The 25,959-nt window shown below is 53.7% G+C and overlaps 1 protein-coding gene across 6 annotated transcripts in view; it reads left to right on the forward strand.

The window, feature by feature from the left end:
• The first annotated feature begins 1,830 nt into the window (after positions 1 to 1,830).
• Kdm4b (lysine demethylase 4B) overlaps positions 1,831 to 25,959 on the forward strand; it is an 87,457-nt gene continuing 63,328 nt past the window's right edge. For 3 of the 6 annotated variants that reach the window (XM_041669081.1, XM_041669082.1, XM_041669086.1), the window contains exons 1-5: positions 1,831 to 2,002; positions 17,151 to 17,256; positions 17,577 to 17,689; positions 20,828 to 20,959; positions 21,448 to 21,612. In XM_041669081.1, coding sequence (XP_041525015.1) covers positions 20,912 to 20,959; positions 21,448 to 21,612 — 213 coding nt within the window. In that variant the 5' untranslated portion in view covers positions 1,831 to 2,002; positions 17,151 to 17,256; positions 17,577 to 17,689; positions 20,828 to 20,911. The remainder of the gene's footprint in view (positions 2,003 to 17,150; positions 17,257 to 17,576; positions 17,690 to 20,827; positions 20,960 to 21,447; positions 21,613 to 25,959) is intronic. The other 3 variants (XM_041669084.1, XM_041669083.1, XM_041669085.1) reach the window with 3 other exon arrangements.

Consider the following 25,959-nt stretch of genomic DNA (forward strand, 5'->3'; position numbering starts at 1 on the left):
GGGGCATGGGCCGCCATGTTAACTGCTGAGCCAGCCTCCCTAGCTCAGACAAGTGCCCATACCACGTTGTAGGAATCCCGAGGGCAGAGCAAATCTAATAAAACCCCACTCCTCATTAAAAGCAAACCATTACTAATGGTAGTCCTCCACAAAGGTCATGTGCCCTTGAAAATGTGGTGGTGAGCACACGATTCTCTTCCTTTGTGCTGAGTTGGTTTGTGTGTGCCATCTATGGAAACCAGAACAAAGGATGCTCCCCTCACCACTTGGGGAACTGGGATCAGACAGGTCCTAGATGGCAAGCTTACTGAGCTGTTTCACCTGCCTGGTTGAGACAGGGTCTTTGTTGGGTTTTCATTGTGTAGCCATGGCTGTCCTGGAACTTGCTCTGAAGACTTAGGATCCACCTGCCTCTGCCTCCCAGTGCCGGGATTAGAGGAGTGTGCCACCATCTCTTAGCTGAAGAGACGTGCTGACCTGGCGTGAGGGCAGGGTGGTGGTGACGGCATGACAATGGCTGTTTCCCTTGCGGTTATCGCACAGTGAGGAGCAGGAAAAACGGTTCAAGAGCCACCCAGTTTGGAATAATTTCTGCATAACCTTGGAGTTAGTGACCGACTGGGAGTTGGGGTGGGGAAAGGGGAAGCAAAGGACTTGCTCCAAGGAGGGTACATTCAGGTATAGGTGTTAAAGTCGAAGGATTTCTAGTCCTGTCCCATAAAACGGGCACACCTTCACCCTTGTTTGATCAAGAACAAAGGAAATGATGGTGAACCAGCAAGCAGGCTTAGTGGGTAAAGGGACTTGCAACCAAGTCTGACAAAGCTGAATTTGATCCTGGTACCCAGATGGCAGGAGAGTCGGCTCCCAAGGGACCCCCTAACAGGGCACATATACACAAAATAATTAGAAATGTAAAACTATAGATACATATTGATGGGGGATACTATCAAACCTTAAGAAACCCTCCATAGAGCCATAGCTGTAGCTGGGATCTGGTGCACAGGTCCCCAGTTTGGAACATACTGAGTTGGAGAGAGCAGGACCGAGAAAGACTGCGAAATAGAGAAAAAGCACCACTCCTTTCATTGAATTATTGCAAAGTTTTCCGTGGGCACCGCTATCACTTCATGGGGGGTACTGAGGCCCAGTTAGGTGACTTCCCCAGAGACACGCCCCAGCAGAACTCACGCACGTTAAGGGGAATGGCGGACCCCCTGTACCCTAGTTCGGCCCCTTGCAAAGCTGTGTTCAAATCCCGGCTCCGGGTCTTGATCCAGCGGGTCTCGAACCGCTGTCTCTCGGCGTCTCGGACCCACGGCCGAGGTTGTGCAGGATATCACGTACTCAACAACCGCCTGATAACAGGGCGGGGTCTGGAGCAGCAAGACAGTGATTGACATTCAGTTCTAACCAATAGGCGCCCAGAGGCCGGTACCGAACGCCAATCCGCGCTTCTCTCAGCGGGGTCCCTGAGAACGCGCTTGTCAATCTGACTGCGCCCCGGGCTATACTTGTCCCGGCCGTTGTTGGATTGGCTGCGTCCCTTTAGACGGACGTGCTCAGCACCCATTGAGAGCTGAGCCGGTCACCGGGCACGTGAGTGGGTGCCGGAGCGTCCTCGCGTTTGGACCAATGACGGGAAGAGGTCGAGTGCCTGCGCCCGCCCCAGGTCGCGGAGGGCGGGACCGCGCGGTGTTGATTAGGGGAGGGGCGGAGTTGTCAGCCGCCACCAATCATCGTGCGGGCGTGGGCTGGATACCCAATGGCGGCCTAGGAGGAGCCGTCGCCCCGCCCCGTGGAGCTTCGTCTCCCCGCCCGAGGCGCTTACTGAGGGCTCGGCCGCTAGCAAGCGAACGATCGAACCAGCGAACGAACCCGGCGAAGGCAAGAGCCGAGCGGCCCGCCCGCGGGAGCAAGGCCCGGCGGGGGCGACGCAAGGCGGCCGAGCACGCGCAGCTCAGCCCGCTGTCCACACTCGGAGCCGCGCGCGCCGCGCCAGGTGAGTGTGCGATCGGCGGCGGTGCTCTGCAGCTTCCAGGCCCCTCCGGGGGGCCGCGCAGCCGCCATGCCTGCCCCCGCGCCGCGCCTCGCGGACACCGCTCATACTTTAGGCCGAGGCTTCGGCTGCGGCCTACTGGACTCCGCGAGGCGGTAGGGTGCGCCGGGCTTTTGTCCGCTCGGGCGAAGCTGCTGTTTGTTGATCGACAAAACGACTGTGTGCCTGGGAAAGGAGGGTGTGTTTTTTTTGGAGGGGGAGGGGGGGACGATGGGGCCGGACAAAGGCGGGGCGGGGGCGGGGCGCCGCGTCCCCTTTCCAGGGCACAAAAGATGACAGCGTGGGTGGCCTGCTCTAGCCATCCCTTCTGCACCCCTAAATCCTTGAAAATATAAAGCTCACTCCCTTGCTCCTCCCCGCTTGGATTTTTATTCCCTTTAGGGGACACAGATGCTGTCCCCTCCAAACACCCCATCCATCATGCCTTCCAAACTTGACCCCCTCTTGTCCCAGAATCCCTAAATCACTATGTAATCTGCATTTTTTTTAAAGTTAAAATAAATAGCGCACGTATCCACTGTTGCAATGGCAGACTTCTCACCTCGCATCCATTCCCGGGTCCCTCTGCCTTCAAGTCCTCTTCTCTCTGTAAACCATGAATTGTGCAGTTGCCCGCGTGCTTACCCGTCCAGGGCATCCCCCGGCAGACAGCCCCGTTTCTCCTTCCCAGGAAGCCAGCAGAGTCGGGGACAGCTGGGGATGACTTTCCTACTGTTGTAGGAAAGCTGGGGGCTTCTTGGCAGGGTAGGGGTCTGCCGGGCGGGGGGCTACGGTAAGCCAGGTACGAGTATGAGGGATTCTGGTCTGCCTGGGTCCTGGTTTGCAGATTTGATGGTGTAAGCTGTGCGGTTAGAGCATTGCCGCTCCTGGGCTTCCTCTTGTCCCATCTGTCTGACTGGGGGAGGGGAAAAGATGGCATTGCTTTAATAATTCAGTAACACCTGGGGAAGTGTCTAGCCCGAGTTGCTAGTTTTTTTTCAGCTAGCGAGAGGGTGGATCCTGTAACATGTTTCAAAAAGCAAAAAGAAAGTGTATCTTTCCTTGTGTGCAAGTGGGGTTTGCTCAGCCTGCAGCCTGCAGCCTGCAGCCTGGTATCTGCACCTTCTTAGGCTCTGAGGATCTTGGTTGCAGAAGGTTCGGGGCCCCGGGATGTCTCTGTGTCCCATAGTTGTGTATCTGACAGTCCCCGGGCTGGAGCCTGCTCTGTCCCCAAACAACTCTTGCCTCAAAATGGGATCATTACGTGGTCTTCAGAGGCTTCCCCCACCAGGAAAGGGTAATCACTCTCTTTAATTCTCCAGTAATTGCTGCCTTCAGAGCCACCAGGAGGGCGTGTCCCCAGCCAGGGCCAGCGTTTTCTTTCCCATCCTGCACTAGCAGCAGCCCGCTTTCGTCTTCTCTTCTCCTTTCTCCAAACCTTGTGGGTGCCCCGTATTGAAACTTAGGGGGTCCTTTTGGAAGACACTGGGTGAGTTTCCATGTTCCCTCTGGGAGGGCACAAAGCCTGAGGCAAGAGATTGGGTTACCCAGATTGCCATAGGGTGTTTGGTGTGTGGGGAGAAGTGTCCACGTGCCAGGTGCTCCGTGTTCCTGTGTGAGTTTGTGCATGCAGACCTGGGAATGTACAGGTCTGAGTACAAGTGGTTTTCTAGTTCTTTCCTCCCAGGGTGATGGCTGCTGACTACATAGAGGGCTCTATCCTGTGGCTGTCTGTCCCCAACCCATAGCTTGTCTCCTTCCCGTACCAGGGGCCCTCTATTCTCCCAGCCCACCCAGCCCTGACCTAGACTTCTGGTCCTTGCCCCCGCCCTGCTGGGCTCTGATCCTCTTGTTCTGCCTGCCTCTTCCTATGTTGTGCTGGGAGCCCCAGCACAGGGTAGCCATCTGTCCCTGTGCCACCTGACACCTATGGGGAGTCACCTGGCCCGTCAGTTGGCAGGTTGTGCAAAGTTTCACTCCAGGGGCCTGGGGCTCATTGGGAGTGCTGGGAGGAGGCTGCTTAGGGCCAACCCAGCACCCACAGACAATGAGGCCATGCGGGGTGAGGGGTAGAGGTGTGAGCTGTGAGACACTTTCGGATGGTTGTCTAGGGATCTGGAGATGGGGTGGAGGCTTCAGGGCCTGGTGGCCTTAGGCTTGTCCCTTGCTCCAGAACCAAGGTCAGAGCCACCAGTCCTTACAGCCTCCTGGGAGCAGGGGGCAGGGAGCAGACTGTAGCAGATGGCCAGCCTCTGGAGAGACCTGTCACTGCAGGGCCTGGGGGTGGAGTGCTGGGCTTCATCCTTCATCCTTGGAGTTCAGGCCATGGTGGAGTCCCAGAGGTTGAGGTCCCTCCTGCAGGCAGGGAGGTCCTTTCCTGCTCTCTCCAGCATCCTGGCTCCTCCATCTGTAGAGTGGGTGCCCAGCACGCTCCTCTCCTCAGGTGGCCTTGAGGGTCAAGGGCAAGGAGCCAGGAGCTTGAAAACTGTGCATTGCCCCACTGTCCCCACGGGCTCAGTCCACTGTGGCCAGATCACCCCTGGGGTGAGCATTCAGAGTGCTTGGTGTGCAGCCGCTCCTCACCCAAGTCCCTCCCTATGAGACCTGGGACCTGGCCTTCAGCCCTGTAGATTCACCTGCCTCTCTGTCCCAGATACACCCCCTTCATTGCTTAGTGATTATACGTCCACCGTCATTGCTTAGTGATTATTCTGTTTGCGCCCATCTCCCACTGGCTCTGTCTCCAATCCAGGCCTGTGATTGCATGGACGGGATTTGCCTGTGACCGGCCTTGGCACCCCACGCCCATCCTGTGCAGGTCCCACTCTGGCTTCCTTGGCTCTGTTGAATCGGCACTGACACCCCTCCCTTTGCTGTACCCCATTCTGTTGCTTTGATCAACTTGTTGCTAATTGACTTCTGTTGACTCATTTCTGTAATCTTGGCCTTCTCCTCCACAATGATGTCCCTGAATTCGTGGGGTGTTCTTACACTGGCTGCTTCAGAGAGGGTGACAGGGACCCACTGACTTGCTAAGCCTAAGTGGTGTCCAGCCAGGCAGGTCACAGTGGTAAGGAGTGAGGTCCTGACTCTACCTTAATGCCACAAAAACAACTTTGAAATAATAAATTGATTTTTATTTTTTAAAATAATTTATTTAAATTTATCTTATGTTTATTGGTCTGAAGGTGTCAGGTTCCCGGGAACAGGAGTTACAGATAGTTGTGAGCTGCCATGTGGGTGCTGGGAATTGAACCCAGGTCCTCTGGAAGAGTGTACTTTCTTGCTGAGCCATTTCTCCAGCCCCCTATGAATTGATTTTTAAAAAGAAGATGAGTTGGTTTTCCGTTCACCCCCACTGGGTGTGGTCTTGGCTGGATAATGTGTTGGGCTCTGTCATTGTCATACCTGCTGTGCCCTTCTCAGTGGGACAGGAAAGCATCAGGCATCACTACCTAAAGCCACCACAGAAAAGTCTACTAAACAGTGAAACTGTGGGCCGGGGCTGGACCAGGTGAGTGGAATGCATGCCTAGCATGTTCTCAGCACCGGCTTCCGAATGGTGCACATCTCAGCGCTCAGGAGGATGGAGAGTTCCAGGCTAGCCTGGGATGCATGGAGACCCTGTCTCCAAACACAGCCATAAAATCCATGGCCGGGAAAGGGTGGGGGTTGCTGCTGCGGAAGCACAGGCTCGAGCTCAGATGTCAGCTCACATAAGAGCCAGCCCCAGCACAGGGAGGTGGGGACAGAGTTCCAGGGCAGCCAGCCCAAGTAAAAATGGCGAGCTCCATACGGCTGGGGTGGGAGTGCGGCTGGGTGGTGCATGCTCGGCTGGCACATACTAGGTCCTGGGTTCATCCAGCCCCAGGTAGATGACAGCAAGGGCTTGTTGCCTTTTCTCACTTTGGGTGACAGTTCCTATGGGTCCTGCCTTGGGCCTCGTGGAATCCCCTTCCTCTGGGTGACATGTCATAAGCTCCCAGCCTCTCTCTGAGCCAGTGCCAGTGGCTGTGGGAAGAACTCCATTGCCCCTAGAGGTGGCTTCTGCTGCCATCTAGCAGGAGAGGTGGATTCCGTTGCAGCTCTGGGTGAGGGCCACTCCGGTGCCTGCTATAACCCTGCTTTACTCGTGTTTCCAGATTTCCCCTTCACTGTGTCTGTCTGCTCCCTCCCTTCTCCTCCCCAGTAGTGTCAGCCCCACACAGCTTTGGGGACAAGTCTGTGTTAAGCCATCTGTGACCTGTGGACCCTGTGGCCTTTTTTTTTTTTTAATCTCTGTGTGTGCACATGTGTCAGGACTTAGGCGTGGATCCCTGCTTTCACTGTCTCAGGATGCAACCTTTTGCCTCCCAATGCACACACCAGGGCAGTCACATGTGTGGCTCGAAGCTCACATGTCCTTTACCAGGTTTTCTGGGGATTTGAACTCAGCTCTCCACACTTGTACAGTAAACACTTTGACCACTGAAGTATATCTCACTGGTCCCTAGAGAGCTTCCTGCCTCTCCCTCTGCAGTATTGTGATTACAGGCCTGCTCATTCACGCTTGGCTTTGTTCAGATTTCTGGGAATTCAAACTCATGTCCTTGCACAGCAAGTGCTTTATCCTGGGCATCCTAGCCCGGGCTGTCCCTCTTACTGATACTGAGTGCTAGGCTGGTTATCCCTGCATAGCAGACAAAGAGTTGGTTTGTAAAGCAGGCTGCGGTCACTGTTCTGGTGTCTTTCAAGTACAGAAGGAAGCACAGCAGACTGAAGCCTTAACTTCTGGGCCCACCTGTGTGACAGCTGTGTGTCTGGACATGCTACAGGTGGAACCCCAGGGCAGACTCCAGCCGCAGTGCTTTTCCAGGGTAGCTCCTGGCACTGGCTCCCTTCACAGCCAAGACTGGCCCTGTCCTGGGGGATGGGGTGTGGAACCAGGTGATTCCTTGCGAGAGGAGAGGCTGTGGGGTGGTTGGTCTCTGGAGTCCCTCTGACCACAGGGCTAGCAGAAGCCTCCCTGGGTGGGGGATGTGCCATGGACTCCTGGGCATGGTGAGAGAAGGGGGACAGCCAGGACTGGGGAGCTCCCCCAAACTCCTGTGTCCTCTCCATGAGATTTTTTTTTCTTACAGTCTCTTCAATTAGAGAGGGTCAGCCATAAGGGGTCCCTGTGTGCCACCACCTCAGAGAGGGTGTGGGCAGAGGGGCAGGGACCATGGCTACTGTGGGAGAGCGCCCCAGGAATTTAGGACCGCCTCTTAGGGGTCACTGGTACCCTGGGGACCTAAAGGGATCCCTTGCAGTGCTTTCAGGCTGCAGCTAGGAGCCCTAAGATCCCAAGCCAGAGTCACCAGTGGCCTAACTCAGCACAGGGAACCCTTCGGGTCCTCTGCTTCCGCCTGTCCCTGTGGCTCTCTACCAGATGGATTGTCTGCAGCTGGTTGACATGGTCGCCTGGAGTGGCGGCAGCTGGGGTGGCATGCTGTTATGCTGCCGCCGTGTAGTTGGACTGAGTGTGCCTGGGGTAGGTGCCGCAGCAGCCTGTGAGTGGAACCCGATGTGCACAGCTTGCCCTGGCACTGTGGGTGAGCAGGCCAGGGGCAGCTGGCCTGGGAGACGGCCATGGTTTCTTAGAGGTGTGCCCTTGGGGCCATGCCTGTCTATCTTGGTTGATGATAGGCAGAGAAAGGAGGAAGGAATGCTGTGGTCATGGCCTTGGACGCTGAGAAGCAGACCAGGATGAGGTATGATGCTAAACTGTGGGGTGTCTCTTGGTCTCTAGGTCTCCCCAGTACCAAGACCCCATGGATATAGTCTGTGGGTTTCCCTCTGAGTGCTTAGCATCACAGGCAGTGTGAGGCCTCCTGCTCCCTCTCCCATGCTGGAAGGATGGCTCAGTGGTTAGACACAGTACTGGGAGGTCTGCCAGCTGCATGACAGTGACCCTATGTGACCAGATCTGGCATTTCTGGGTCTTTTTTTTTTTTTTTTTTTTTGACAGGGTTTCTCTGTGGTTTTGGAGCCTGTCCTGGAACTAGCTCTTGTAGACCAGGCTGGTCTCGAACTCACAGAGATCCGCCTGCCTCTGCCTCCCGAGTGCTGGGATTAAAGGCGTGCGCCACCACCGCCCGGCTCTGGGTCTTTTTTTACTAATGCGATCCTGCTCTGGCCCCTCGCATGTGACATGTAGGGTGTCACCTCCAGAGTAACTGCCCCAGCCCAAGTTGCTTTAGGAAATGCTTGGTTTTGGATTTAAATGGTTTTTTTAAATAGTATTTATTGTGTGGGGTGGGGTGTTTGCCAGAGCACACGTGTGGAGGTCTGGGGGTCAGGCTTTGTAGCAAGCGCCTTTACCTGCTGAGCCCATTGCAAGCCCTTCCATTTCTGAGCCACAGTAGAAGGTGAAAACAGAGCAGGTGAGCCTGGCCTCAGTGTGAGCCTCCAGCAGGCATGGCAGTAGTGAACCAAGGGTATCTTATCTTACCCCGTGTTGCTGTGTAAAATATTTTTACTTACTTATTTCATGTGTATGGGTGTTTTGTCTGTGCAGTGCCTGCTTAGGCCAGAAGAGGGCGTCAGAACCCAAGAGTTGGCGGTACAGACAGTTGTGAGCTGCCTTGGGGATTCTGAGAACTGAACCTGGTCCTTTGTCAGGTCATCCGGTGTTCTAACCACTGAGCCATCCCTCCAGCATGGGGGAGGGAGTAGGAGGCCTCACACTGCCTGCCATGGTGAGCACTCCTGTCTTCATCTGCTGTGCTGTGGCCTGAGGGTGGCTGCAGTCACCTAGCTCTCACCAGCTGCCCAGAGGCATGAGGGCATCTTTCGGGTGACTAGGCTCTAGGCTTGTGCCCTCACACCCCACAAAGTGTGGTATGAAAACCTACTGTGGGGCCCCAGTGACATGGCTCAGCAGGTGAAGGGGTTTGCTGTGAAGCCTGACCAACCAGGCTCAGTTACCAGGATCCACAGTGTGGACAGAGAGAACCAGTCCCTGCCAGTTGTCCTCTAACTTCAACATGCATGACTTCCCCCAAAATAAATAATAAAAATAAATAGTAGCCAGGTGGTGGTGGCACATGCCTTGAGTTCGAGGCCAGCCTGGTTTACAAGGCGAGTTCCAGGACAAGCAGGCAGTTACGCAGAGAAACACTGTCTCAAAAAAAAAAAAAAGGTAAAAATTTATAATATTCAACTTTGTTTTGTTTTGAAATGAGCTGCAGAGTTTGTTTCCTGAGATGAGTCCTCATATGTGAGGCCAAGTGCTGGGACATTAGCACGGGGTGGGGTTGGAGGTGAACGGGACAGTCACCAGGGCGCACTGAATGGAGCCTCCTGGGCACTGCCCTGCACTGGTGTCCTGCAGGTGATGTGGACAGACGGACACACATGTAAAGCCCTGGGGTGGTGCTCCCAGAGTAAAGGAGCTGCTGTGTCCAAGGCTCACAGGCTGGGCAGTGTCAAGGCCATGGCCCGTGATGGCAGAAGCTTCGGCAGTGCCCTCAACTGCCTCCGGACAGTGTTGAGGGGAGGGGGGGGGACCTCCCTGGGCCATCAGCATTTCTTGGTCCAAGTCCTGACAGTCAGTGAAGTCTCCGACTGCAGGGTGTCTGACCTTCGCTGTGTCCCCTTTATTTTCCTGAGCTGTTGGGAAGGTCTGCGTCGTCCGACTCCAGACCTTGTCAGTGATTGACAGGACTGGCAGTGCTTCCTCCTGCTCCTCTGAGGGCTGCGACCTTTGTTCTCAGCGTTTCTACCCATGCTATTGTTGTTTCCTGTGCCCCCCACACCCCTACTTCTGGGTGGCCTTGGGCAAGCCGTGTCCTGCCCTATGTCTCCTTCACCAGCTGGGACAGTATAGTGATGGTGCCTGCTTCGGATGGCTGTGGTGCTGGGCAGGCAGCATCTGTGTGTGTGTGCATGTCCATGTCTGTGTGCGTCCATGTATGTGCACATGTCCATGTGCATGTGTGGGTGTCCATGCATCTTTGCATGTGTGTGTGGACCTGATGCCTCTGACTGACCTAGCTGCCCTGCTTTGTCCCTCAACTGGACGAGGCAATGGCAGGTGAAGGGACCTGACCTAGACCATTGGGCTCAGTGAGCCCAGGGATGGCAGGGACATCCAGCTTCATCTTTGGTCCCCCAGACACTGGTTATAGTGTCTGATGCAAGGCTTGCTCATGGGTCAGTAGACAAAACACTGGCCACAGCTGGTACTTAGTAGTCAAGGATGCACCCAGAAGTCAGAGGTGTGTGTAGGAGGCTGTGCTACTTGTGGAAGGTCTCTCGCTTGCAGCACTGGGTGCTGGGGTGCTGGCAAGGAACAGACAGGTGACTCTCACCAGTCTGATCCCCTCCTCTGAGCTGGCGGTGTTACAGGACCTGGCTTCCTGCATGGGCAGCTATGTCCATACTCCAGCATTGACTTAGTTTTTTTTTTTTTAAAGATTTATTTATTTATTCTGTATACAATGTTCTGCCTCCATGTATGCCCGCACGCCAGAGGAGGGCGCCAGATCTCAGTACAGATGATTGTGAGCCACCATGTAGTTGCTGGGAACTGAACTCAGGACCTTTGGAAGAGCAGCCAGTGCTCTTAACCTCTGAGCCATCTCTCCAGCCCCCCTTGACTTAGTTTTAATTTGTTTTTCTGTGTAACTTTTAGTGTGTTTATATTGTATGTATACGTGTATCTGTGCCTGTGGAGCGGAGTGTGTTTATATTGTATGTATACGTGTATCTGTGCCTGTGGAGTGAAGAGTGTTTATATTGTATGTATACGTGTATCTGTGCCTATGGAGTGTAGTGTGTTTATATTGTATGTATACATGTATCTGTGCCTATGGAGCGTAGTGTGTTTATATTGCATGTATACGTGTATCTGTGCCTATGGAGCGTAGTGTGTTTATATTGTATGTATACGTGTATCTGTGCCTGTGGAGCATAGTGTGTTTATATTGTATGTATACGTGTATCTGTGCCTGTGGAGCATAGTGTGTTTATATTGTATGTATACGTGTATCTGTGCCTGTGGAGCGTAGTGTGTTTATATTGTATGTATACGTGTATCTGTGCCTGTGGAGCGTAGTGTGTTTATATTGTATGTATACGTGTATCTGTGCCTGTGGAGTGGACTGTGTTTATATTGAATGTATATATGTATCTGTGCCTGTGGAGTGAGTCCACCTCAGGGATCCTGGGGCTTGGGGTGAGTGCCTGCCATTTTTTTAAAAAAAATTTTGTTTACTTATTTTTTTATTTCATTTTACATTTCAACCACAGTTCTCCCTCCAAACCCTCGTTCTGGAACTCACTCTGTAACCTAGGCTAGTCTCAGACTCACAGAGATTCCCCTGCCTCTGTTTCCCTAGTGCTGGCATTAAAGGTCCACCCAACTGCCTGGCCATTCCTATGTTTGTCCTAGGCAAGTCACCCTGGCCTGATTGGTGTGATTTAGTTACACTGATTATTTGCCTGAGTGAGTGTGTGTGACTGCAAGTGTGTGTTCGCTCATGCGTGTTCATGGTGGGGTCAGTGTGTGGCTGTGTGCTCCTGCACGTGTTCTCTGCCTTAGTCTCTGAGATACGACTTCATGAGCTGGAAGCTAACCTGCCAGACTGGGTTACCACCAGCAAGTAAGACCCGATTATGCCTTTCCACAGCTCTGGGGTCCAGGCACATGAGGGTCACACTGAGTTAGCACTAGCAAGGGATTCAGGAAGGGCTCCTGGGTGTCTTTCTTGAAGTCTCCACATTGGGCACTTTGCCCTTTGCCTGAGCCATCTCTATCTCTGATATTGAGTGCATGCTCCCTCCAGCCTGGGAGTCCAGGCCAAGCTGTCGGATCTGTCACTCGGCACTGTCAGACCCCATTTTGACTTTGTGGTAGCCTGTCAGTAGAAAGAGAACCCGGGGGCCAAGTGGCCCTCATCCTCTTATTCCTTTTCACTGGGAACAGCGTTGAGCCTGTGTGGGTTTCATGAGGTCAGGTGCCCTGGGCATGGCAGCAGGAGAGATGCCACTGTGTCCTTGTAGTGTGGCTGCAGAAGGCCCTGGTGTGGCCCTCTGGGTTCACTCTGTCCTTTAGGACCCTTGTTGAGCTAGAGTAGAGCTGTGAGGCCTCACTGTGGCGCCACCCTGGAAAGCCGTGCAGAGAGAGGGCTTCTCGTGCCGCTGTTCTGTGCCCCTGGGTCTCTGGTGACCTCCTCTCCTCCACAATCCCAGTGTGCTGGGCTCCCGAGCCATGTTGCTCTTAGCACAGCTCACCTGCTACCCTGTGGTGGATTCCTGGGTAGTCCTTCCAGCAGCTCCCTTGTGCTGTCTGTCTGAGGGCTGTGCTTGCTTCTCGCGCCTCATCAGCATTGCAAGGGCACTGTGAACACCGCAAGTACAGGCTTGTACCTAGTTCCAAACTGAGGGACATGTCTGTTGTGTAGCTAATCTAGGTGAACTTTTTTTTTCTAAGACAGGTTTCTCTGTCCTGGAACTGGCTCTGTAGACCAGGCTGGCCTCACAGAGATCCTCCTGCCTCTACCTCCCAAGTACTGGGATTAAAGGTGTGCCCACGCCCCGCCTGGCCCTAAATGGACATTTTATCTATTCACTTTTCTGTCCTTCCATCCACGTTTTTGTCTACCCACCCACCTTTCTACCCCTCACCTTCTCACCCATATACCCACTCACCCATCCGCTTGCCCATCCACCCACCCACCCACCCATCCACCTGCCCGCCCATCCATCCATCCATCCATCCGTCCACCCATCCGTCCACCTGTCCGTCCACTCACCCATCCGTCCACCCATCCGTCCACTCACCCATCCATCCTTCCTTCCATCCGTTCATCCATTTACCCACCCATCCTCCTATCCGTCCATCCACCCGTCCATCCGTCCATCCATCCACTCACCCATCCATCCATCCATCCACCCACCCATCCGTCTACCCATTCGTCCACTCACCCATTCGTCCACCCATCTATCTACTTGCCCATCTCCTCCTCTTGCCCTCTTCCTAGCAGCAGTGCTGAGTCCACACCAGGGCCTGCACTTCCCATGGAGAGTCCCTCAGTTGTCAGCTCCTTTGACAAACTTTCTCTGCTGACAATAGGTTCGACTCTGTGCACTGAGAACCCCAGGAGGAGTTGTGTTTTCTGTGTTTGTCTTGGGGCTCACAGTTCTGGCTGTTGTGCAAGTTCTGTGGCCATGTCCCCTGTGTTGACCATGCTATTCCCTTGAAATAAAGTCATTTCTTGGGCCTCCTCCTGCCTTCATGGTTTCTGCTTGCTGATGCTGTTGGAATGTGGAAGGTGAACAAGGTCCAGTGTTGGGTCTGTTGGGAAGGTGCATGGTGCAGGTGTCACTGTCCTGCCCAGAGCCCTACAGCTCTCTCTCCATTGATCAGAGGCTCAGGCTCCTGAACTTCCTGCTCCTGCTGCTTGTCCTCTGCCTAGCCTGTGTCCCCAGTGTCTGCTGCGCTACCCTGCCACAGCACAGCGGGTGCAGCTCCCCACGTGCCTGCTGCAAGGGCCTCCTGGGGTCCTGTCCTCCCCCTCCATGTCCATGTACAGTTCCCCGCCTTGCCAGCAGGGTGAGCTGCTCTTATCCACAGCTCCTGCAGTCTGGACTACAGGGACCCCTTGGCTGGCCAGCACCTTGTCAGAGTAAAGCCGTCTTCCTGTTGGTTTTTGCTGTTCACTCATTTTCTAGGGGAGTTTTGACCTTTCCTTCAACTTTCATTTAGTTCTTAAAAATTGTATTTCTTTATTTCTTTACTTACCCTGTGTGTGTGTCCAAGGGTGGCCCTCCCCAGTGTGTATGGAGAGCTCAGGGGACAGCTTGCAGGAGTTGGTCTCCCCTCCCACCAATCAGAGTGCCAGACTTGGCAGCAAGCGCCTTTGCTTTCTGAACCGTCTCACACTCACCTTGATTTATTTACTTTATAATTTTTAAATTTTAATATCTAATTAAAGTGTGTGTGTGTGTGTGTGTGTGTGTGTGTGTGTGTGTTTACAGTGCCTGAGGAGAGCGGAGAGGTGTCAGGTTCCCCGGAACTGGAGCTCCAGGTGACTGAGAGACAGCTGACAAGGGTGCTGGGACCAGAGGCGCATCTGGAAGAGCAGTGTTTAGTTAGCACTGAGCCCCTCGCCAGTCCTCCAACTTTTATTTACTTTACTTTTCTCTTTCTTTCTTTTGTTCTTTCTGTTTTTTCTTTTCTTTTCTTTTTTTTTTTAAAGACAAGGTCTCAGGGTATAGCCCTGGCTCAGACTGAGCTTGAACTCACAGCGATCCTTCTGCATCTTTCTGAGTGCTGAGATTAAAGGTATGCATCATGCCTGATAGTTTAAAAATTTTTTAAATTTCATTTTTGCTGTTTTTTGAGACAGGGTCTGGTTATGTAGCCCAGGCTGGCCTCAAACTCATAAATCCCCTGCCTCAGCCCTTGAGAACTGGGATGACAGGCGTGCATCATCCGAGCTACGCCCCAGTCCACTTACAGTCTATCTTCTGTTGCTATAACAATTTCTGGGGTCCAGTGTGATTGATTTAAAGAGAAAATGCAATTCTGGGTCAGCAAGAGGGCTCAGTGGGTAAAGTGCTTGCTGCCGAGCCTGGCTGTGTGATGGCAGGGACCAACATCTGCAGGTGTCCTCTGCCCGCCACACCCATGTGACGACACGCGCACTCACAGCAGCTCACCTTCATTCACTCCGCTAAGACATCTGTCTCATGGTCTGCCTGGTTGCCTGTCTCCTCAAGCCTCTGTGTGACTCTTCAGTGGCTTGTGCATTTCTCATTGTGCCCAGGTAGCAGATGCTTATTATAGACCACAACAGAAACATCATAATTCAAGGTAGGTGGGGTGAGGGGCGGACAGATGGCTTGTGTCCTTCTGGAAGGTAGTGGGTGTGCTGTTGGGAACTCGGGGCCTTGGATTTGTGTTCTTGAGTTCTTCTGTGGAAGGTGAGAAGCCCCTTGGCATCACCGTGTGCCAGGGCTTTACCTTTGGCAGAAGCCAGTGACCCAACTGTTCCTGTTGTCTGAGACTCTGGCCTCACATCCATCCTCTCTTGGCTTTAAGCCCTGAGCCTTGGAACTCTGGGAGTCCTCACTGCCCACCTTCCAGGCCCTGCCTGTGCCCTGGGTCTCCAGGCACATCTGACGTCTGTCTCCAGTGATGACAGGTTGGAATGGTGTGGCTAAGGGTCCTGCTGCCTGGGGCAGGCAGGGTGCAGAGTGCAGCTTTCTCCTGTCTTCCTGGCACTGTGGGCCAGTCGTGCCTTGTCCTCCTATTGGATAATATCCTTGCCATGCCCTGGGCCAGCCTCCGCGTCTCCTGCCATGCCTCCTGCCCTCCCACTCCTGCTGCCTTGGAGCAGGTGCTGGGTGCCTGAGTTCTTTGTCACATCACACTGGAGGCTTCAGCGAGCCTCTGTGGCCTGTTCCTGGTTATCTCTGTGTTGACTTGTCCTGATGGTGAGTGGGTACCAGGAAGGAAGTCTGCAAAGGAGTTCCTAGTGTCACCCTTTTGCTGGCTTCTGTGTGATCACTTTAGCAGGGGATCCATGGAGAGCCCCAGGGCTGTGGCCTGACTCTAGTGATATCCCAAGGATACTGAGGACAGACAACCTCTCGTGATGCACCCAAAGCTCCCTGAGGGTGCAGAACCTGGCTCTAGCCACTCAGGGAACCTCCTTCTGTGGCAGTCCATCCTGCCTGGGTTGCCATCTTGGGAACTTCTGGAAGGAGTTTGGAATCAGGGAGGTGTGGGCTCCAGGACTCTTGTCATGATTGGCTGCTACCTACTGAGGCGGCAACTTTCTGTTTGGCCCTTGGTCTCTCTGGTGATTGGCTTGGGCTGGGCAGATGTGAGCACCCTAATGGATGGAGTCAGGGCCTCTGTGCTGTGGTAGAGTCATAGCTGCAGACCTGCTGGGAGAATTTCTTTCTAGGGGATACTAGAGGGCGCTAGGACAATCTCATTGCTCTAGGCAATGTTTGCCCCTCACAGTTAGGCCAAGTGACAAACCAGAGTTGTTCCCTCCCCCCAACCAATGGCTTTATTGGCCTTATTTTTTAATTTTTATTTTATTGTGTTTATAATTGTATTATCACTGTGTATTACCTATGTATGGGTATTTTGTCTGTCTGTATGCCTATGTATATGTATGTACCTGGGGCCCTGGAGTGTCAGATTCCTAGGAACAGGAGTTCCAGATGGTTGTGAGCCACTGTGGGGGTGCTAGGAATCAGACACTCACAATGGACTGCCCCCCCCCCCACACTGATCACTAAATGAGAAAATGTTGCAGGAGACTGCTTGTTCATTTCCCAGCCACCCAGACTCCCGAAATTATCACACAGAAACTGTATTATTTAAATCACTGCCTAGCCAATCACTCAAGCTTACTGCTAGCTAGCTCTTACATCTAGAATTAACCCATTTCCAGTATTTTATATTTTACCACAAGATTCGTGACCTACCGGCAAGGTTCCAGCTTATCTGTCTCCAGCAGCAGCTCCATGGCTTCTCTTTGCTCTGCCTTCTTTCCCTCAGCATTCAGTTTAGTTTTCCCTGCCTAGCTCTACTCTACCCTATCAGGCCAAGCCAGCTTCTTTATTCATTAACCAATAAAAGCAACACATAGACAGAAGGGCTTCCCACACCAAGAAAATGCTTTACAGCTGAATTTCATGGAGGCATTTTATCAGTTGAGGCTCCTTCCTTTGAGGACTCTGGCTTGCGCCAGGTTGACAGGAAACTAGTCAGCACAAATGGTGAGCCCTTTGTATAATCTGGATACTGGCCCCTTGTCTTGTTGAGTGGTGAAGACGCTGTACGTTCTGCATGCTGATCTTAGACCTTTGGCTCTCAGGTGTTTCCCAGATTGTCTCTTCATCATGACAACCTTCGAGTTCAGAGCCCAGTGTGCGTTTTCTCTTACTCCTTGTCTAAACTCCACCTGCTTCAAGGCCATAAATATTTGTATTATAGAAATTTGATAATTGATTTTAAAATTTGGTCTGAAGCCACTTAGAATCGACTCTGCTTGTGGTATGAAGGACAGGACTGGCAGGGACGGCCCATGCAGTTCAGTCAGCAGCTTTTATCTGTCCCTTGCAGGACACTGCTGTCACTGGAGGTGCCTGACAAAAAGCAACCCTGACGGCTTCCTTGAGCCCAAGTCATTTGGCCACCTCAGCCCCCTGGAACCTCCTGGAACCCCCAGGTAAGTGCAGCAGCCAGGCCCCAGGTGGGCCGCCTGAGTGTGGGTCCATGGGTCCTGAGATTGGGCCATGCTAAGGGAGCAGCTGTGGTTGGAGTCCGTGCACCTGTCCAGCAATGACTCAGGCTTCTTTTAGTACTAAGGGCTCCACAGTGAGGCCTTGCCTAGTGATGGTGCTTGGGACAGACAGGGCTTGGCAGGTCCTGTGGGCTCCTGTGAGGAGCATCCTCTTGGGCCCACCGACAAGAGTGGTTTGCAGTCTATTCAGAGTGGTGGCGCCATCACTGCTGTCAAGTTCCAGAACATCCATCCCCTCTCCCCAGCCTCGAGCACCCAAAAATCCTCTTCCCTTGTGGATTGGCCCATTTCGGAAATTCCCTGTCGCAGAGTTCCACACTGAGTGATGTCTTAGCTGTGATGAAACACCGTGACCACAGTGAGTTGGCGAGGGAAGGGTTTCTTTGGCTCACACTTCCCGCTAACAGTCCATCATCGAAGGAAGTCAGGGCAGGAACCTGGAGGCAGGAGCTGGGGCAGAGGCCATGCTCACTGGCTTGCTCCTCGAGGCTTGTTCAGCCTGCTTTCTTATAGAACTCAGGACTAGCCGTCCAGGGATGGCACCTCCCACAGTGGGCTGGGCCTTCCCTATCAATCACTTGTCTACAGCTAGAGCTGATGGAGACATTTTAATTGAGGCTCCCTGCTCTCCAGTGACTCAAGCTTGTATCAAGTGGGTGTAAAACTAGTCACCGTGAGTGGCTTTGGTTTCTGGGTCTCTCACTGGAGCTGATCTTGCGGCCCCTCCACACTGTGTGTTTGAGTCTCAATCTTGTTCAGGACTGTGTGCTGTCCAGTGTATGGCTGGGCCGCTCTTTCCCTGTCGTCTGTGCTGACGGCTGTGTGGAGCATGACGTCACTCCGTAGACGTACATTGGACTCTGGTTTGTGGGGGCAGTGGCTTTGCGCTGTGGTACTTTGGTAAGAATGACCCTCTTGTTCCCACCCCACCCCCGCTGTTCACTCAGATAAAGGGGGCAGGACTGCCAGGGAGGTCCTTCTGTCCCAGCATGTGGGCTCCTTGTGCTCAGGGGTGGCACAGCTGGGGGAACGAGAGAAGTGGGGCAGACAGTTCTCACCTTGCCTGGGCCCTGAGCTGGGACCTATCAGGAAACCCACTTTTTCCTGTCGTGTGACTTCTGGAGCTGTGGGGCACCCCTACATGAGTCTAGCCACACTCCTGAACCAGCTCAGGAAGTCATGGCAATCTCCCTGCTGGGGGCTGAACTTAGGGTGTGGAGCCTCTGGGAATCACCAGAGAGTTTGGGGTGTTACCAAGTGGCTAGCCCTCCAACAGTAGGGACCTTCAAGAGCAAGAGTGGTTGGAAAGGTACTCCACCCCAACACCTGGGGCACTGGCGCCTTCAGTGCCACTGGGAGGAACACGCCCGCCTCCTGTGCTCCTCTGTGCTTATGAAGGATGATGACCAGGTCACGGAGTCTGTGCTGTCCTGGCCTCATGGTATCGGCCTGTTGCTGTGTGCCCAGGGGCTGTCACCACACTCTCAGGGTCCTTGGAGCCCAGTCCATATCTTCTTAGTCCTGCCTGAGGGACTCGGTCCTGGGCTCGAGTAAAGTGGGGCCGGTGGGCGCAGGTGACAGGACACGGCCTGACCTGAAGCTCTGGTCTCGACACATGTCCCTGGATAGTGGGGAGCAACTCCTGTAGGGTGGGGTGGCTCTCTGTGGACCACTTCCTCTAAGCTCTGGTTTAACTGGCAGGAGATGGAGAGGGCACTTTGTGGGCAGTAAGGAGCTGTTGCCACTAGGTGGAGCCAGGGCACTTGCTATTTGGCAGCTGGCATGTAGCGGCTGGGTGTCCATCCATCACCATCCCCCACCCCACCCCGGACTCTGAGGCTAGTAGGTTCCAAGCTCACTAACCACAGCTCCCTGCTCTAGGCTACTAGGTTACTAGGTTACTACCTCTGCCTAGGCTACCAGGCTACTAGCTCTGCCTAGCCAAGACTTCCCAGGACAAGTGGCACCTGGAGCACTGATTGTGCTGGACCCATCATGAGTGATGAACACATTTGTGTTCCAGGTCTTGGGATCCCCATCTCTGTGTGCACCACCACTAGCTTTTGTAGCTTGTAACTATAGGCGTGGCCACTGCCCCGTATGGGGGTACTTAGATGATGCCCTAGTCCGTGGTGTGTCTGGTAGCAAGTGAGCTCTTCAGCAATGGCTGGCTCTTCTGGGGACCCTGGGGCACTCCACTTGCCAGTTGGCAGCTTCTGGTGGCATTTGAGCCCTCGGCTCCCTGCCTCCCTTGTGATGACACTGCCCAGCTCTGGATGATCCCTGGTTTTGTCCCTGCTCCCATCTTAAGAGTCCTTTTCTTTGTGTACTGTCCCAGCTGCAGGATTGGCTTCCTCTAGGAGTGACATCCCGTACCCCTAGTCCTGGTCCACACCTCGGCTGTGCTTTCACTATAGCCCGAGGGAACAACCGTAGCCCTGGGCCCTGCTGATTCTCTGCAACTGGGACCTTGGCAGGGAAATGTACCTGCTGCTAAGCCTTGTACCCTGAGTTCAGTCCTCAGGTCACACATGGTGGAAGGAGACCACTGACTCCTGCACACACGTTTGCACAGCACTGCCTGCTGGGACCCCCACCCTGCCTCCAGCCTTCATTCTGTGTGCTGCACCACCAGGATGCTCTGCACTGGTCCTACAACCCTCAGGTCCCACGTCCATCCCAGTGCCCATATAGGGCCCTGGTGACGATGACAACCTGGGCTTTGCTGGCCATAGAGGCCTTGAGCAAGAGACAGGCAGGAGGGAGGATGACTGGGTGCTGCCCCAGCCAAGGTGGTTGTGCTCCCTGAGAAGGAGATGCGTGCGAGGGGGATGGTGGGTGGGTGCGCTGAGTGTGAGGAGTCAGTCCCCGGGAGCCATGGGGGAGGAACCGTGGTGTCCTTATGTCCTCCAGAAGGTACACTGTGCTCCACCATTAAACACGGCCTGCTGGGTGGCTGAGGTGGACTGCCCTCAGGAGCTCAGTCGCTGTGCTCCATGCTCCTCCCACCTGCTCTCTTGAACACTGAGACTGCTGACTCCTAAGCTGCGAGGTTCCCGAGGACGTGGTCTTCCTTCTACACCATCTCCCCGGCTCTCACCTCTGCATGTGGGAGGGCTGTCAGGTGGACATGTGGATCCTGGGCTCAGCATCTGGTGTAGGGCTGGTGGGGACAGTGGTGGCTCTGAGACCTGAGGTGCATTAGATCTCCAGCAGGATAGCTTCTAGTCTGTGCTAGGGCCCGTCCCTAGTGCCCTGGAGGACAGGGTCCGAAGGCCCCTCTTGGTAAGCCATGTCCTGTCTCATGGCACTGTGTCTCTGAGGGCTGTGTTGAGTAGACATAGACAGTAGAGTCCCAGGACACCCAGGTGATGCAGCTTCAGTACTCTCCAGAGCCCATTAGGGCAGTGGCTTTTGGGTGCTTGGTCACCAACCCCTTAATTCTGTGCACTCTGTTCCTGGGCATGTGCTGCCACCTTGTGGCCATCCTGGGAAGTGCGTGGGAGTCTGGGCCACAGGCTATGTGGTCTCCCAGTGACGTCACTGACAGAGAAGACCAGCTGTGCTGCCTCCCTCCAGCATGGATGCCCCAGCATCTGACATCCCTTCTGTGCTGGCACATGGGCAGGTCAGTGCTGGCCATGGCTTGAGCTGACTCAGATGGGTTGGTCTGCCCTCCTGGCCCAGGCCTTCTTGATGGGTTCCAGGCTGCAAACACTTAGGCACTGTGCACAAGTGAGACACTCTCAACTATCCCAGGGTGCTCTCATGTGTTCACAGGGCTCCTGAGTGGTTGTGGTGACCACAAAGCCACAAGGTCCACACGGGAAGAAGGTCCCTGCTGACAACAGTGCTGGGTTCTGGTGGCCTCTGATTGGAGGGTGCATTTGGTACCTGTCAGCTCTGGAGGGAGGTACCTGTGCATTTAGTCAGCCAGTGCCACTTAGGCCCTCGGGCTGATGTGAATATGGAGTCTTGTGGCTTGCTGGCGTACCCAGCTACCTGCTGTTGCCCTCCTGCAGGGGGTGTTTTTGTTGTCTCGAGGGGAGCATCATGGTGGTGGTGGTGGTCTTTGGTAATGGCAGGGCTGTGCTGACCGCTCTTCTCCTCTCACAGGTGTGGTTCTGCAGTGGAGCAGCCATGGGGTCTGAGGACCACAGTGCCCAGAACCCCAGCTGCAAAATCATGACCTTCCGCCCCACCATGGACGAGTTCAGGGACTTCAACAGATACGTGGCCTACATCGAGTCGCAAGGTGCCCACCGCGCAGGCCTGGCCAAGGTGGGTCATGCCACTCCCGGGCTGCTTTGTCATGCTGCTCCAGCTTCCTCCTCAGACTCACAGAGGCACCGGTTCTGTGAGGGGGCCTGGGCCAAATCAGGGCACTAGTGTCCCTAGCCCCAGGGAGCAGCCCTGCCTGGGTGCTACGCCTGGCCAAGGGTAGGAGGGGACCTGATGCCTAGAAACAGTGGTGTCCGCAGACACCTCGAATTCCTGGCAGTAATCCAAAGCGAGTAGAGAGAGGTGTGTGTGTGTGTGTGTGTGTGTGTGTGTGTGTGTGTGGTGTATGTGTGTGGTGTATCTGTGTGGTGTATGTGTGTGGTGTATCTGTGTGGTGTATGTGTGTGGTGTGTATGTGGTGTATGTGTGGTGTGTGTGTGGTGTGTGTGTGGTGTATGTGTGTGGTGTGTGTGTGTGGTGTATGTGTGTGGTGTGTGTGTGGTGTGTGTGTGGTGTGTGTGTGGTGTGTGTGGTGTGTGTGTGGTGTGTGTGTGTTGTGTGTGTGTGGTATGTGTGTGGTGTGTGTGGTGTGTGTGTGGTGTGTGTGTGTGGTGTGTGTGGTGTGTGTGTGGTGTGTGTGTGGTGTGTGTGTGTGTGGTGTGTGTGGTGTGTGTGGTGTGTGTGGTGTGTGTGGTGTGTGTGTGTGGTATGCGTGTGTGTGGTGTGTGTGTGGTGTATGTGTGTGTGGTGTGTGTGTGGTGTGTGTGTGTGTGGTGTGTGTGTGGTGTGTGTGTGGTGTATGTGTGTGTGGTGTGTGTGTGTGGTGTGTGTGTGTGTGTGGTGTATGTGTGTGGTGTGTGTGTGGTGTATGTGTGTGTGGTGTGTGTGTGGTGTGTGTGTGTGTGGTGTGTGGTGTATGTGTGTGTGTGTGGTGTATGTGTGTGTGGTGTGTGTGTGTGGTGTGTGTGGTGTGTGTGTGTGGTGTATGTGTGTGTGGTGTGTGTGTGGTGTGTGTGTGTGGTGTGTGTGGTGTGTGTGTGGTGTGTGTGTGGTGTGTGTGTGTGTGTGGTGTGTGTGGTGTGTGTGTGGTGTATGTGTGTGTGTGGTGTATGTGTGTGTGGTGTGTGTGTGGTGTGTGTGTGTGGTGTGTGTGTGGTGTGTGTGTGGTGTGTGTGTGGTGTGTGTGGTGTGTGTGGTGTATGTGTGTGTGGTGTGTGTGGTGTGTGTGTGTGGTGTATGTGTGTGTGGTGTATGTGTGTGGTGTGTGTGTGGTGTGTGTGTGTGGTGTGTGTGTGGTGTGTGTGGTGTGTGTGTGGTGTGTGTGTGGTGTGTGGTGTGTGTGGTGTGTGTGTGGTGTATGTGTGTGTGTGGTGTATGTGTGTGTGGTGTGTGTGTGGTGTGTGTGTGTGGTGTGTGTGTGGTGTGTGTGTGGTGTGTGTGGTGTGTGTGGTGTATGTGTGTGTGGTGTGTGTGGTGTGTGTGTGTGGTGTATGTGTGTGTGGTGTGTGTGTGTGGTGTGTGTGTGGTGTGTGTGTGTGGTGTGTGTGTGGTGTGTGTGGTGTGTGTGTGTGGTGTGTGTGTGGTGTGTGGTGTGTGTGTGTGTGGTGTGTGTGTGGTGTGTGTGTGTGGTGTGTGTGGTGTATGTGTGTGTGTGGTGTGTGTGTGGTGTGTGTGTGGTGTGTGTGTGGTGTATGTGTGTGGTGTGTGTGTGGTGTGTGTGTGTGTGGTATGTGTGTGGTGTATGTGTGTGTGGTGTGTGTGGTCTGTGTGTGGTGTATGTGTGTGGTGTGTGTGTGTGGTGTGTGTGGTGTGTGTGTGTGTGTGGTGTATGTGTGTGTGGTGTGTGTGGTGTATGTGTGTGGTGTGTGGTGTAGTGTGTGTGTGGTGTGTGTGTGTGGTGTATGTGTGTGTGGTGTGTGTGTGGTTGTGTGTGGTGTGTGTGTGGTGTGTGTGGTGTATGTGTGTGTGGTGTGTGTGTGGTGTGTGTGTGTGTGGTGTGTGTGTGTGTGGTGTGTGTGTGGTGTGTGTGTGGTGTATGTGTGTGGTGTGTGTGTGGTGTGTGTGTGGTGTATGTGTGTGTGTGGTTGTGTGTGTGGTGTGTGTGTGTGTGGTGTGTGTGTGTGGTGTGTGTGTGTGTGTGTGTGTGTGTGTGTGTGTGTGGTGTATGTGTGTGGTGTGTGTGTGGTGTGTGTGTGGTGTATGTGTGTGTGTGGTGTATGTGTGTGTGGTGTGTGTGTGTGTGGTGTGTGTGTGTGGTGTATGTGTGGTTGTGTGTGTGGTGTGTGTGTGGTGTGTGTGTGTGGTGTGCGTGTGTGTGGTGTGTGTGTGGTGTGTGTGTGTGGTGTATGTGTGGTTGTGTGTGTGGTGTGTGTGTGTGGTGTGTGTGTGTGGTGTGTGTGTGTGTGTGGTGTATGTGTGTGTGGTGTATGTGTGTGTGGTGTGTGTGTGTGGTGTGTGTGTGTGTGGTGTGTGTGGTGTGTGTGTGTGGTGTGCGTGTGTGTGGTGTGTGTGTGGTTGTGTGTGTGGTGTGTGTGTGTGTGTGGTGTATGTGTGGTTGTGTGTGTGGTTTGTGTGTGTGGTGTATGTGTGTGGTGTGTGTGTGTGGTGTATGTGTTAGGGGGTGTTTGTGTGTGGTGTGTGTGTGGTGTGTGTGTGTGGTGTGTGTGGTGTGTGTGTGTGGTGTATGTGTGTGGTGTGTGTGTAGTCTGTGTGGTGTGTGTGTGGTGTGTGTGGTGTGTGTGCGTGTGGTGTGTGTGGTGTGTGTGTGTGGTGTGTGTGTGTGGTGTATGTGTGTGTGGTGTGTGTGTGTGTGGTGTGTGTGTGTGTGGTGTGTGTGTGTGGTGTGTGGTGTGTGTGGTGTATGTGTGTGGTGTGTGTGTGTGGTGTGTGGGTGTGTGTGTGGTGTATGTGTGTGTGTGTGGTGTGTGTGTGTGTGGTGTGTGTGTGTGGTGTATGTGTGTGTGTGGTTGTGTGTGTGGTGTGCGTGTGTGTGGTGTATGTGTGTGTGGTGTGTGTGTGGTGTGTGTGTGGTTGTGTGTGTGGTGTATGTGTATGTGGTGTGTGTGGTGTGTGTGTGTGTGTGTGGTGTGTGTGTGTGTGTGGTGTATGTGTATGTGGTGTGTGTGGTGTGTGTGTGTGTGTGTGGTGTGTGTGTGTGTGTGGTGTATGTGTATGTGGTGTGTGTGGTGTGTGTGTGTGGTGTATGTGTGTGGTGTATGTGTGTGTGTGTGTGTGGTGTATGTGTGTGTGTGTGTGGTGTGTGTGTGGTGTATGTGTGTGGGATGTGTGTGTGGTGTGTGTGTGGTGTATGTGTGTGTGTGTGTGTGTGTGTGTGTGTGTGTGTGGCACAAGGCCTTGCATAGCAGAGTATGCTTGACACCTACAGAAAGGTGTTGGGAAAAGATGAACATGGGATGTACTCACTCATATTTGGTTTCTAGCCATAAATAAAGGACATTGAGCCTGTAATTCGTGATCCTAGAGAAGCCAGATAAGAAGGTGAACCCAAAGAAAAACATATAGGCATCCTCCTGAATATTAACCTTCATCAGGCAATGAAAGGAGACAGAGACAGAGACCCACATTGGAGCACCAGACTGAAATCTCAAGGTCCAAATCAGGAGCAGAAGGAGAGAGAGCACGAGCAAGGAACTCAGGACCACGAGGGGTGCACCCACACACTGAGACAATGGGGATGTTCTATCGGGAACTCACCAAGGCCAGCTGGCTTGGGTTTGAAAAAGCCTGGGATAAAACCGGACTCGCTGAACATAGCGGACAATGAGGACTACTGAGAACTCAAGAACAATGGCAATGGGTTTTTGATCCTACTGCACGTACTGGCTTTGTGGGAGCCTAGGCAGTTTGGATGCTCACCTTACTAGACCTGGATGGAGGTGTGTGGTCCTTGGACTTCCCACAGGGCAGGGAACCCTGATTGCTCTTTGGGCTGACGAGGGAGGGGGACTTGATCGGGGGAGGGGGAGGGAAATGGGAGGCGGTGGCAGGGAGGAGACAGAAATCTTAAATAAATAAATAAATAAGAAAAGAAAAAAGACAAAAGTAGAAGCATCAACCTAAAAAAAAAAAAGAAAGGTGTTGGGGTCATCCTGGCATCTTTTTTTTCTTTTTTAAAAAAAATGGTTGGGCAGTGGTGGCACATGACTTTAATCCCAGCGGGTAGAAGGCAGAGGCAGGTGGATCTCTGTGAGTTCAAGGCCAGCCTGGTCTACAGAGCTAGTTCCAGGACAGCCAGGGCAACACAGAAATCCTGTATTGAAAAAAACAAAACAAACTGTGTGTGTGTGGGGGGGGGGTGCACACGTGTGTGTGGTGCATGTTGGCACCAGAAGGGAGCGTGGACCCACAGCAGTCGGGAGCCTCCTGAATGGGGCGCTGGGCTCTGAA

This window comes from Microtus oregoni, unplaced genomic scaffold (assembly GCF_018167655.1).
Source record: "Microtus oregoni isolate MIOR12 unplaced genomic scaffold, Mior012 000019F_ref0000042, whole genome shotgun sequence".
Taxonomy (NCBI): Eukaryota; Metazoa; Chordata; class Mammalia; order Rodentia; family Cricetidae; genus Microtus; species Microtus oregoni.